Here is a 12,351-nt window from a genome sequence, read left to right on the forward strand (position 1 = left end):
CGTTCGTTAAGTTTACGAGTAAGAGAAACCACGAATAGGCCTAACCAGAAACTGGTCCCAATAGGAGTGATTATTTCTTCCGAAATGGAACTTCGAATTGAAATAATTATTAATATATAAATATGCAATTTAATAGTATTAGGGCCAGTTGTTTGAACGCTAATCAAAAATGGAATCCACTGATCATTATCAAATATTTAATTACAATTATATTTGATTAAGCGTACTTCTGACAGATGTCACATTTTGAGGTTATATTGACATTGCTGACTGATTTATTTTATTATTTTGGCTTTAATCTAAAATAAACCATAATTGAACTCTTTCTGATGTTAATTTCTTGTTTTTACTTACAAATAAATAATAATAAGCAATTTTTAATAATTTAACAGTTGCGGCTATATTTTAATTACTGCTTTACCTACAATCAATGAATGATTAGTGTTTTACATGTATTTTTGATGTCTCGATTTGATTCACATCAAGAAAATTGATTACAATAATCTGATTGATTATAATCAACTTCTTGATTAGCGTTCGAACAACCGGCCCTTAATGTAATTATCTAACAGCTATCTTCTTTCAGGGAGGGTCAGCAGTCTCAAGAGGAATGGCATCGGTTATATGGAAGGTGTTCGGGCAACGAAATTTATCATATCAAATTGGAGGATAGTCGATTTTTCGGAGAATACGAAGGAAAAAGTTTTACATATGCCAGTTTTCATTCGCATCGAAAGTAAGTATTTGTCATATTTTGTTTTAAACCATTTGTTTCTGGTGTACTCATTTGGGTACACTCCACAAAAACAGATTTTTTTGTTTGTCTGTATTGGATAAAATGTCTTCTTAAATGATGTTTGATAGAATGAATAACAGAGTTTGTCCATGTAAATTTTTAGGAAAATAACTGTTTTTGTTTACGTGAAACCTAATCTACAATTTTAGTAATTGACACCCGTGTTAGTGCATTATATTTGTTACATTTTGTGTTAACTTTATGCATTGATTTAATAAATCTGTTGAATTTATTTTATAAAGTAAGCACATTTTACAAGAATTATTGTAAGTTTTCTGACAAATATCCAAAAAGTCGTGTTTTTTGGCTTCTAAATGTTGGTGTATTTAAACGAGTACACTGAGAATAAGGCGACGTTGTCCTACAAATTTATGTATCAAATTTTGGTAGATACAACCAAAAAATGCAGTCAAAATGTGATATTTTGAAATATGGATTGTTAAGAAAAAATTGCAAAGTAAGTGGTTCGAAAACGCAAAACTACGAAAATGAGTTTAACACACAAACCACATTTGAAACATTATTTCACTGCATGTAATTTTTGTCAAATAAATACCAAATGTATACATTAAGAATACAGGGTGATTCATTAAGAATGTCCAATCTCTGAGTTGTAGATTCTAGACGTCAAAATATTAAGATTTAACCCAAATCACTTAAATAAAATGTTCCTCGTTACTGAGTTACAGGGTGTTTTAGTTTTATTTAAAAATTTAATAACTATTTTTACCCGTTACTCTATAACTATTTGATATATCCTTGTCATACTTTGTAGAAAATTTAGTTACCATACACCCTACTAAATTATGATAAACAAACGTTTCTGGCTACTACCAGAGGCGTACGACAGGGGATAGTGAATGGTTTACCCTTCTCAAATTCTACGCCACTGGCGGAATTGCAATTTAAGCACAATATTTCGATTCTACAATACTTTCTACATAAATAATATACTCTTTAAGACTAAATTTCCACTCTAATGGCATATAAAACAACATAATGCTATTCTACATCCCACCAGAATGAAAACAATGGGAACCCTCTCTGGTTACACTTCCGAGGCTTCCTACAATTTGCAAGCCATACGGATGCTGAGACTAAGGAAGATGAGGGAATTCTACAATTTACAATTCACGTCCCATCTGCTCAGCGCGGTAAAGTTCCAACGAGAATGGTTCCCTTCATACTCCACACACAGTCAATGTAAATCAAAAATGAATAACCATTTTCAATTTCGTTGCAAAACGAAAATACAGCCGAACCATATTCTAGTCCAATCAGAGAGTGGTGCAAGCACCTCTACCGGTTTCGAAACTTATTAGTCTCTTATCAGGAGGCACATATGTGCTCTCGATAAAACAAACCCCAGCGTGCAGTCCCGGATTGCAACGAACGAAATGGCATAGATGCCCTAGCGGCAACTGCTACCAAAAAGACTAAGTTTTCACTCTAATGGCATATAAAACAACATAATGCTATTCTACATCCCACCAGAATGAAAACAATGGGAACCCTCTCTGGTTTCACCTCCGAGGCTTCTACAATTTGCAAGCCATACGGATGCTGAGACTAAGGAAGATGAGGGAATTCTACAATTTACAATGGAGTATGAAGGGAACCATTCTCGTTTGAACTTTACCGCGCTGAGCAGATGGGACGTGAATTGTAAATTGTAGAATTCCCTCATCTTCCTTAGTCCCACCATCCGTATGGCTTGCAAATTGTAGAAGCCTCGGAGGTGTAACCAGAGAGGGTTCCCATTGTTTTCATTCTGGTGGGATGTAGAATAGCATTATGTTGTTTTATATGCCATTAGAGTGAAAACTTAGTCTTTTGGTAGCAATTGCCGCTAGGGCATCTATGCCATTTCGTTCGTTGCAATCCGGGACTGCACGCTGGGGTTTGTTTTGGTTGGATCAGGGAGAGCAGCATATGTGCCTCCTGATGAGAGACTAATAAGTTTCGAAACGGGTAGAGGTGCTTGCAGCACTCTCTGATTGGACTAGAATATGGTTCGGCTGTATTTTCGTTTTGCAACGAAATTGAAAATGGTTATTCATTTATGATTTACATTTACTCTGTGTGGAGTATGAAGGGAACCATTCTCGTTGGAACTTTACCGCGCTGAGCAGATGGGACGTGAATTGTAAATTGTAGAATTTCCTCATCTTCCTTAGTCTCAGCATCCGTATTGCTTGCAAATTGTAGAAGCCTCGGAGGTGTAACCAGAGAGTGTTCCCATTGTTTTCATTCTGGTGGGATGTAGAATAGCATTATGTTGTTTTATATGCCATTAGAGTAAAAACTTAGTCTTTTTGGTAGCAGTTGCCCCTAGGGCATCTATGCCATTTCGTTCGTTGCAATCCGGGACTGCACGCTGGGGTTTGTTTTGGTTGGATCAGGGAAAGCAGCATATGTGCCTCCTGATGAGAGACTAATTAGTTTCGAAACCGGTAGAGGTGCTTGCAGCACTCTCTGATTGGACTAGAATATGGTTCGGCTGTATTTTCGTTTTGCAACGAAATTGAAAATGGTTATTCATTTTTAATATGCTCTTTATTCGTAACGATAAAGTCATCAGTTTTCGAGATATTTGAAGTTGAAAATGAAACATTTTTAACTGCAAATATCTCTAAAACTAATGATTTTATCGTTACGAATGAAGAGTATGTTATTTGCATTGAAAGTGTTGGAGAATCTAAATATTATGCTAAAACAGTAATTCCATCAGTGGCGTAGAATTTACGAAGGGGCAACCATTCACTTTCCCCTGTACGGCTCTGGTAGTAGCCACAAACGTTTATTAAACATAAATTAGTAGGGTGTACAGTACCTACACTTTTTTAAAAGTAGGATAAGGATATTTCAAATACTTTTAAAGTACTAAGTACAAAATTTTTAAAAATTTTTAAATCAATCATCCTTATTACATAAATATTAAATATTTATATCAAGTACTTTAAAAGTATTTGTCATATCATTATAGTATTTGGCAAAATGTGTAAGTACTGTACACCCTAATAAAATATGTTAAAAAAATTTCTGGCTACAACCAGAGGCGGCCGACAGGGGAAAGTAAATGGTTGACCATTTCCCCATTCTAAGCCACTAGCAGAATTACTATTTTAGTACAATTTCTCGATTCTTCAGTGCTTTTTATGTAAATAATACACTCCTCGTCCGTACCGATAAAATCATTGGATTTTAAGATATTTGAAGTTAAAAATGAAAGGGCACAATACATTAATCAAAATAGCTGTTCCGTTTCATTTTCAACTTCAAATATCTCGAAAACTAATGACTTTAACGTTACGAATGAAGAGTATATTATTTACAAAAAAGTATTGGAGAATCGAAATATTGTGCTAAAAGTGCAATGCCTCCAGTGGCGTAGAATTTGGGAAAGGTAAACTATTCAATATCCCCGTCGTACGCCTCTGGTAGTAGCCAGAAACGTTTTTTAATCATAATTTAGTAGGATGTAAAGTACCAACATCATCTACCAAATATGATAAGGATATGTCAAGTAGTTTTAAAGCACTGGGTAAAAATAGTTAATAAATTTTTAAATAAAAGACCCTGTAACTCAGTAAGGAGCCACATTTTATTTAAATGATTTGGGTTAAATCTTAACATTTTGAGGTGTAGAATCTACAACGCAGAGATTGGACATTCTTAATAAATCACCTTGTATAGTATCAACAATACAACCAAAATACGACAGCTCCTGAAAAAAGTGTGTATTTTAATATGACCAGATGTCACCCTCTTTTTAATATAAAATACTGTACTTTCAGTTACAGGAAACAGGAATTATATACATCACATTTTCTTTTGATCCATTTCACAAACATTCAAAAAAAACTCTTGCATGTCCCATCAAGATACCTACTTTAAAAATTTACCAATCTCGTCAAAGCATAATGTGGCTTTTGTATGTTGTTTCTTTTTGTACATTTTCGTATCTATTGAGTTATCTTTATGCTTATTCTTTAATAAAAAGATAACCGGCAAAGGGAGACCGTGCACAATGGGGGCCCGCTATTTCTTTCTTGTTGTTTATGAATATTGAATTTGGTTGAATGTCAACCGCTAAGGTACACAAAGTTTGAGTTTGCTTATTCCATTTTCGGCTTAACGATACTTCGGAGAAGTAAAGTAAAAATTATATTTTATTAAATAACTTTACAAACTGACAAAAATATTGGTTTTGGTTATAGGGAAAACGAGGCTAAGTTGGAGAACATAAGACTTTTTTTTTATTAACAAAATCGCATCAGCCAAATTGGCTATTAGCGAAACAATAGTAGCGGACAATAATTTTTATTACATTTGTATGTTTATAAATATTTTATTCACAGTTGTCGCATCTTGGTTCTTGTTTGTTGGAAAACACATGACTATTAGTTAACCGCGTATGACCTAATCGGAGTCGCGTTAATATTACCTGGTCTCTCCGACTTGTTGGTAATGTTGGCCAAGGTTTTATCGATTTTTTAATTTTACGTAGCTTGGCCGATGACACTTTCCACTTTTCTTCCCACATATACCGCACTTTACGTTTGACCGCCGCTTTCACATCCTCACTCGTAAATGTTTCCGTATACTCCGCACTATCACTATTTGCAGCTTCTTTTGCAGCGTTGTCTGCCTCTTCATTTCCTTGAATTCCAGTATGGGATGGTATCCACAGGAATATGATAATTTTTCCATTCAGTTGAGCGGTATGAACTTCTTGTTTTATTTTGATGACCAAAGGATTAGATGGGTAGACATATTGGATTGACTGTACAGAACTTAGGGAGTCTGTGAGTATGATATATTTGGTATTACTGGATGCATTGACAGCAAGGGTGGCCTGGTATAGAGCGTATAATTCAGCAGAGTAAATGGAGTACTCTGAAGGGAGTTTGTATTTATTTGTTGATGTTGGGGTTATGACTGCAGCACCAGTGCCTTCATTTGATTTAGATGCATCGGTGTATACATGTGTATAATCCTTGTAGTTGTGGAGTATATTATTGAAGGCGGATTTGATTAACTGTGGGTTTGTTGAATGTTTATCGAAAGAAATGAGGTGTGTTAGGCACTGAGGGTTCTTTATTTGCCACGGAGGAGTTGAGGACAGTTGGGAAGGAAAGCATTCTGGGAGCGTGTAGTTTAATTGATTTAAGTAGCTTCTAATTCTTGCGTAGAAGGGTTTGTCCGTTCTTGGTTTATTTATGAAGAGATTTGGGAACTTTTCTGTAAAACAATTTTGTATAGTAGGGTTTTTTGAGTTACATCTGATTTTTGCGGCGTATGTCACACTTAAATAAACTCTTCTGTCTTCTAAGGAGGGTTCTCCAACTTCACAATACAGACTTTCGATTGGTGTTGTGCGAAAAGCTCCAGATATTATACGTAAAGCGAGATTGTGAAGACTGTCAAGTTTTTTAGCAGCGTCTTAGCCGCTGTAGAATACACAGTAGACCCATAATCTAATTTTGATCTGATTATTGTTCTGTATAACATTAAAAGCGTTTGGCGGTCCGCACCCCATTCTTTATTGGCCAAAGTTTTTAGAAGATTTAGTCGCTTGTGGCAAGATAACATCAGATTTGTTATATGAAGTTTCCAGCTTAGGGTTTCTTCGAATGTCATGCCCAAGAACTTAATTGACGTTGCACGTTTTAGGTTTTCATCACATAGTCTTAGGTTGGGAATGTTTGTGACGTTTTTCTTTGAAAACAGGATGAAACGAGTTTTTTCAGCGGAAAAACCGAAACCTGTTTTTTGTGACCAGATTTCTAAGTCTTGTATAAAGTTCTGTATATGACGAAATATATTTTATATATTTTTACCTTTGCAAAAAACTACAACATCATCCGCGTAGACTCGTGCCTTTACAGGCGATTTTAGGTTTTTGAGAATATCATTGATTACCACTATGAAGAGGGTAGGACTTATAACCGAGCCTTGAGGGATACCATTTTCTGGATACATTATATCTGATGTTGTGTTATTTGTCCTAACTCTGAAAGTTCTATTTTGAAGGAAATTTTTAATAAAGAATAGGCTGTGACCTTGAATGTTCCAACTATGTAATTTTTTGATTATATAGTCATGCCAGGCTGTATCGAAAGCTCTTGATATGTCAAAGAAAACCGCTAGACCAGCGGTTCTCAAACTTTTTGAGTGATGTACCACCTACAGTTATTTTTATTATTTTTGGTACCACCTATACTTTTAAATTGTATTATCAATACTTACTAAGTACTACTATTTTAATTTTTTCTGTGTTTTGTGTACCACCGCCAATAAATGATATGTACCACCAGTGGTACATGTACCACAGATTGAGAACCTCTGCGCTAGACATTTACTCCTTAGTGCGAATGCTTCAGAAATGTCGCTCTCCAAGTCTATGATATTATCTATAGTTGACCTTTGCTCTCTAGAACCACTTTGTTCTGGAATAATCAAATCTTGTCTCTCCAAGTGCCATCTTAGTCTATTGTTAGTAATCTTTTCTAGTAACTTACACATGGCGCATGTTAAAGATATCGGTCTGTATGACTCGGGACTTGTTTTAATACTATTAGGTTTATGTATAGGTATTACTATGGATTCATGCCATTTTTCAGGAAATTTGTGTTGAAGCCAAATAATATTAAACATGTCTAGAAGTTGTTTGTGAGCGCTCGCTGGGAGGTGTTTAATAAAAATACTAGGAATATCGTCTGGGCCAGCGCTAGTTTCTTTGATATTTGATAATCCTTCCGTATACTCTAATTGAGAAATGGGTAAATTTAACGGTTCATCTGTGTTAGCTATAATGCTGATTTTCTTATTTTCTTCCTGTTGTTTGTAATTAATGAAAGATTTTTTATAATTAATATTACTGGATCGGTTTTTGTATGTGTTAGCAAGGATTTTAGCAATCTCAGTATTACTAGTAACTGCCTTTCCGTTTCTCTCGAGGCTTTTGATATTCTGATTGCTGTTTAATCCAGATATTCTTCTGACTTTGTTCCATACTTCAGTCATGGGAGTGCTTGCATTTAACGTTGATACATATTGAGTCCATGACTGGCGTTTGGCATTTCTAGTTGTCTTCTTGGCTATAGCACGTTGTTTTGTATATTCAATTTTATTCTGGACAGTCTTGTAGCGCTTGTATTTGTTAAAAGCTCTTTTGCTAGATTCAACTGCTATTTTGCATTCATGATTCCACCATGGGACGGGGTGCGTTGTTTTATGTATGAAGTTTTTCCTATTGCTCTTTCTGCTGCTTCTGTGATAATGGTAACAATGTTCTTAAGGCTCTCGTCTATATTTGAGGTGCTTTTAAATGTGGTCATACTGCATTCGACTAAATCTGAAAAAAGATTCCAGTTAGGTTTTTTTAAATTCCATTTTGGGGTAAATGTCTGTCCACATTGGTTTTTGTTGTTATGAATAAAAATTGGGTAGTGATCACTGTTATACAGGAAATCCAGCCTATCCCAGGTGAGCTGTGGGGTCAGACCTGGCTCGCATATCGTAAGGTCTATACATGAAGATTCACCGTTCTGTATATTAAATCTAGTGGGCCTGCCGTCGTTTAAGACTGAAAGGTTGGACTGTTCAAATATCTCTTCCACCAATCTTCCTCTGGTATTTACAGTAGAAGAGCCCCCATGAAAAGTTGTGAGCGTTAAAATCGCTCAAAATAAGTCTGGGTTGGGGAATTTGTTGTAAGAGTTTAGTTAATACTTCGGAGTCTACCGGCGTTGATGAAGGTAAATATAAGTTACAAACGTAGATATTTGGACTTGAGTTAACTTTAATATAAATTGCCTCTAGATCATTTTGGAGAGGAACTACTGTAGTTTCAATTGACTTTTTTACAAAGATAGCTATTCCACCACTGGCTTTTTCTTGGTTAATTCTATTTTTGCAGTAATTTTTAAATTGTTTCAAAGCTTGTATGTTTTCATTTTGAAATTAGTTCCCTGAAGACAAATTACATCTGGATTGTGTCTGGACAGAATTATTTGGAGCATCGGAAGGTTATTATAGAAACCGTTAATGTTCCACTGCAAAATTGATAAGAAGCCCATTTATAATAAATAAAACTGAAATTTGCGATTGTTACAGAAGTTCATGACTCTATTCTTGAGAAAACTCACTTTCAGTCTCTGATACCTCAGTATCCGAGTAAGTCATCTGTAAATGCTGCATTAGTTTCTTTCTTATTTTTGTACATCTAACTTTAATGGATCTTTTTTTGAAATACGGGTATATTGCTGTTAGCATTTTCACTAAATCTCCTAATTCGCTAGTGTAGTTTTTTATGATGCTGACTGGGTCCTGTGCACCATAAACATTTTCAAATAGGTCGGATATTTGATTAAAATCAAGAACAAATGAAGGGTTATGCTCTGAGATGAATGCCTTGGTCGGTTTCATGAGTACGTGAGTTGGAGTCTTTTCCTTACTTTTCTTCGGTTTTTTAGCTGGAGCATCATTAAGTTTAACAAACGGTTCAAGACTTGGGTTTTCTGAATTAGCATCTTGCGCTAGAGGAGGTGTAACAATGTCATATAAACTGCGTTTTGAGCTATTTTGTGTAGACTGGGTTGCATCTATATTGATAATTGGTTGTGAGGTTGGAGTTTTTGAGGGGTTGGTTGAAAGCATTTGGGAAGGTGTGGGTTGCGAAGACGATTGGGAGTGGAGGTTTTGGTTATAATTTTCAGAAACTGATTCTTGGATTGTTTTGCAATTTGCTGCGGTATGGCCTGGCCTTTTACATGAAAAGCAGATCAAGGAATCTTGTGCAAAATAAATCCTATAGTTAGTGTTATCATAATTCATTAATATGGATTCAGGTATTGGGGCAAGCGGTGGTGTGATAAAAATTTGTCGTCTAAAACTGTAAATGTGATTGAATTCCGGCAAATCGGCGCTTATCTTGAGAAATGACATGGGAGACATGGGTTGAAGGCCCAATTTTTTAATTTCTTGAATTAGTACAGCATGCGGAATGGTGGGACAACCGTTTGACAGAATTAGTCTTGCTGCTGGAGTGATTAGTTTGCGTGCTTGGACTTTTTGGTTATTAATTTCTATAGACCCTCCATAATTGTTCATGAAATTTTCAACAACATTTTTGTTTGCAAGGTACATACACACTCTGTTGTTAGAAAGCCTTGAGGAAAATAGAATATTTTTGGGCTCGATCAACTTTCCTAGTGAAATCAGGTAATCTTGAAGTTTAAGGTTTTCAATGGATGGGAATACAATGGCTTGTTCTTTCGTTGGGAATTGTTGTTCAATCAAATCAGTAGAATAAGTTTTAGTAGTGTTTTCCATTTGGGCGCTCCTGTAGTCAGAAGTCCCGGCAGTCGGATTTTACATATTTTCTTTATTATTTAAACCTAAGTAAATCCTGAAATACGGACCTGTCTTACAACAGGTGATTTTATCATGTCGTTATAGATAACGAATAAACGTGTTTAGGGTTTTTTTGTATCAAACCGACTTCTGATAAATAATAAATTCCAGTAAAATGACTTGGCTTTATATAATTTTAAAGAGTACTTACGTACAAATGTTGAACGCACTCTTATACACTTATATACGCAAAAATAAAATTTTATTACTCATTAGCTACTATCTAAATAACTATCTTGTTTGGAGCTGACAAATACGCACTAAATAGTATACCTGCCAGGACCGAACTTCTCCTGAACATAAGACTTAAAATTAAATGTTGACGTATTTTGAACAAAATAAGATTATTTTTTTTTTGCAAACGTATTAAGTTTATAAATCCACAAGGAATACCAAGGAAGACCGTATATCACAAAAAATCCTTTATTATGTATATTATCGGTTTACAACATTCTCCGTTTCCGATACCCGTTCGCCATTCCTCTCTGTCCGCACATTGATCTACTTGCAGACCTCTTTCATCCATGGCTTTGTTTATTCCTGCCTGCCAACTTTTTCTCGGTCTATCTCTTCTTCTTCTACCTTGCGGTTTCCAGTTTTGTATTGTTTTGGGATTCTTTCTTCGTGCATTTTTTATACGTGACCAAACCATCGTATTTGTATTTCGTTGATTTCGTCATTTATTGTATGTGTGACCTTCATTATTTCTCGTATCCATTCATTGGTGACATGTTCTCTTTTTGATCTTCCTGCAGCTCTTCTTCAGAAATCCATTCCGTTGACCTCTAACATTCGTTTTAATTTTTTCTTCATAGGCCATACTTCGTAGATGTACCTATGTTATAATTCTTTTCACTACGGCGTTATAGATCTTTTTCGTGTTTTGGTTGTTTATCTGCTTGTCCCAAAATACTGAGTTTAGGAGCGTAATTGCTTTCCTACCCTGAGTATTTCGTTCTTTAATGGCTCCGTCCAGTGTTCCGTCATTCGTGATTTTCATACCCAGGTATTTATATTCGTTACATTTACTGATTGTTTCTCCTTTTTCCAGTATCAGGACCTGCTGCGTTCCACCGATATTCATATATTTGGTTTTTCCTACGTGGATCTCTAGTCCCCATTTCCGGTATTCCTCTATTAGCTTTCTTGTCATGTAACGGATATTATCGTATTCTTGTATTATTTGGTCATCTGCGAAAAAAAGTATATAGTGTATGGTCATTTAGTGGGAGTCCCATGTTCTTGCATTTCCGTTTCCAATTTTTAAGAGCTTGTTCCAAATATTTTTTAAAAAGTGTTGGAGAGAGGCAGCATTCTTCTTTGGGCCCTTTATTTGTCAGAAATCCTTCGGTGAGTTTGTTTCCTTGTTGTAATTCTCGTCGTCGTGTTGTTATAATATTTTTTAATTATTTTTATAATTTTTATGTTTATATTTGTATTCTCCATTGCCTCCCATAACTTTACCAAAGGTACACTGTCGTATACCTTTTTCAGATCAATATATACGAAATGAATCTCTTGTTTAACCGCTGTTTTCTTTTGCATGACTTGTCTGATTGCAAAAAGGTGATCAATTGTAGATCTTCCGGCTATAAATCCTGCTTGTTATTCTGAATCCATTTCCTTGTATTAGTCTTCTATTCGGTTTTTTAAGATCCGTCCATATATTTTGCTGATTGTTGGTGTAACGGAAATACCCCTGTAGTTATCACATGGTTTTCGATCTCCTTTTTTGTATAGTGCTGACATATACGAAAATTTCCATTTTTGTTGGACTTTTTGTTGTTGATGTTTTCGATGCATCTTTGTGGTAAGTTTCGTTATGTGCTCGTAAAGTCTTGGAGTTCCGTTTTTTATCAACTCGGCTGCAATCCCTCCAGGTCCTGGTGCTTTACCGTTTTTTAGTTGGGTACATACTTTCTTTATTTCATTGGTGGATAGCCTTATTGGAGATCCTGTTACACATACTGTGTTCTGGGACGGTTCTGATGTTTCGAATTCCTTTCTTTTTTCTGTTAGTAGGTCGCTGAGATACTCCTTCCACTTATTCGGTGATATTGCAGTTTTAAGTTCTTTTCCGGTTTTTTTGCGTAAGTATCTAAGAATTCTCCAGCTCTCAGTATATTTCCTACTTC

General features: G+C 35.4%; 1 protein-coding gene across 1 annotated transcript in view; it reads left to right on the forward strand.

Annotated features, from left to right (window-relative positions):
- Positions 1 to 12,351, forward strand: part of LOC114330269 (potassium channel subfamily T member 2) — a 630,795-nt gene that overhangs the window by 314,939 nt on the left and 303,505 nt on the right. The window contains exon 7 of the mRNA XM_050662017.1: positions 587 to 736. Coding sequence (XP_050517974.1) covers positions 587 to 736 — 150 coding nt within the window. The remainder of the gene's footprint in view (positions 1 to 586; positions 737 to 12,351) is intronic.

Source organism: Diabrotica virgifera, chromosome 9 (assembly GCF_917563875.1).
Source record: "Diabrotica virgifera virgifera chromosome 9, PGI_DIABVI_V3a".
NCBI classification, from domain to species: domain Eukaryota; kingdom Metazoa; phylum Arthropoda; class Insecta; order Coleoptera; family Chrysomelidae; genus Diabrotica; species Diabrotica virgifera.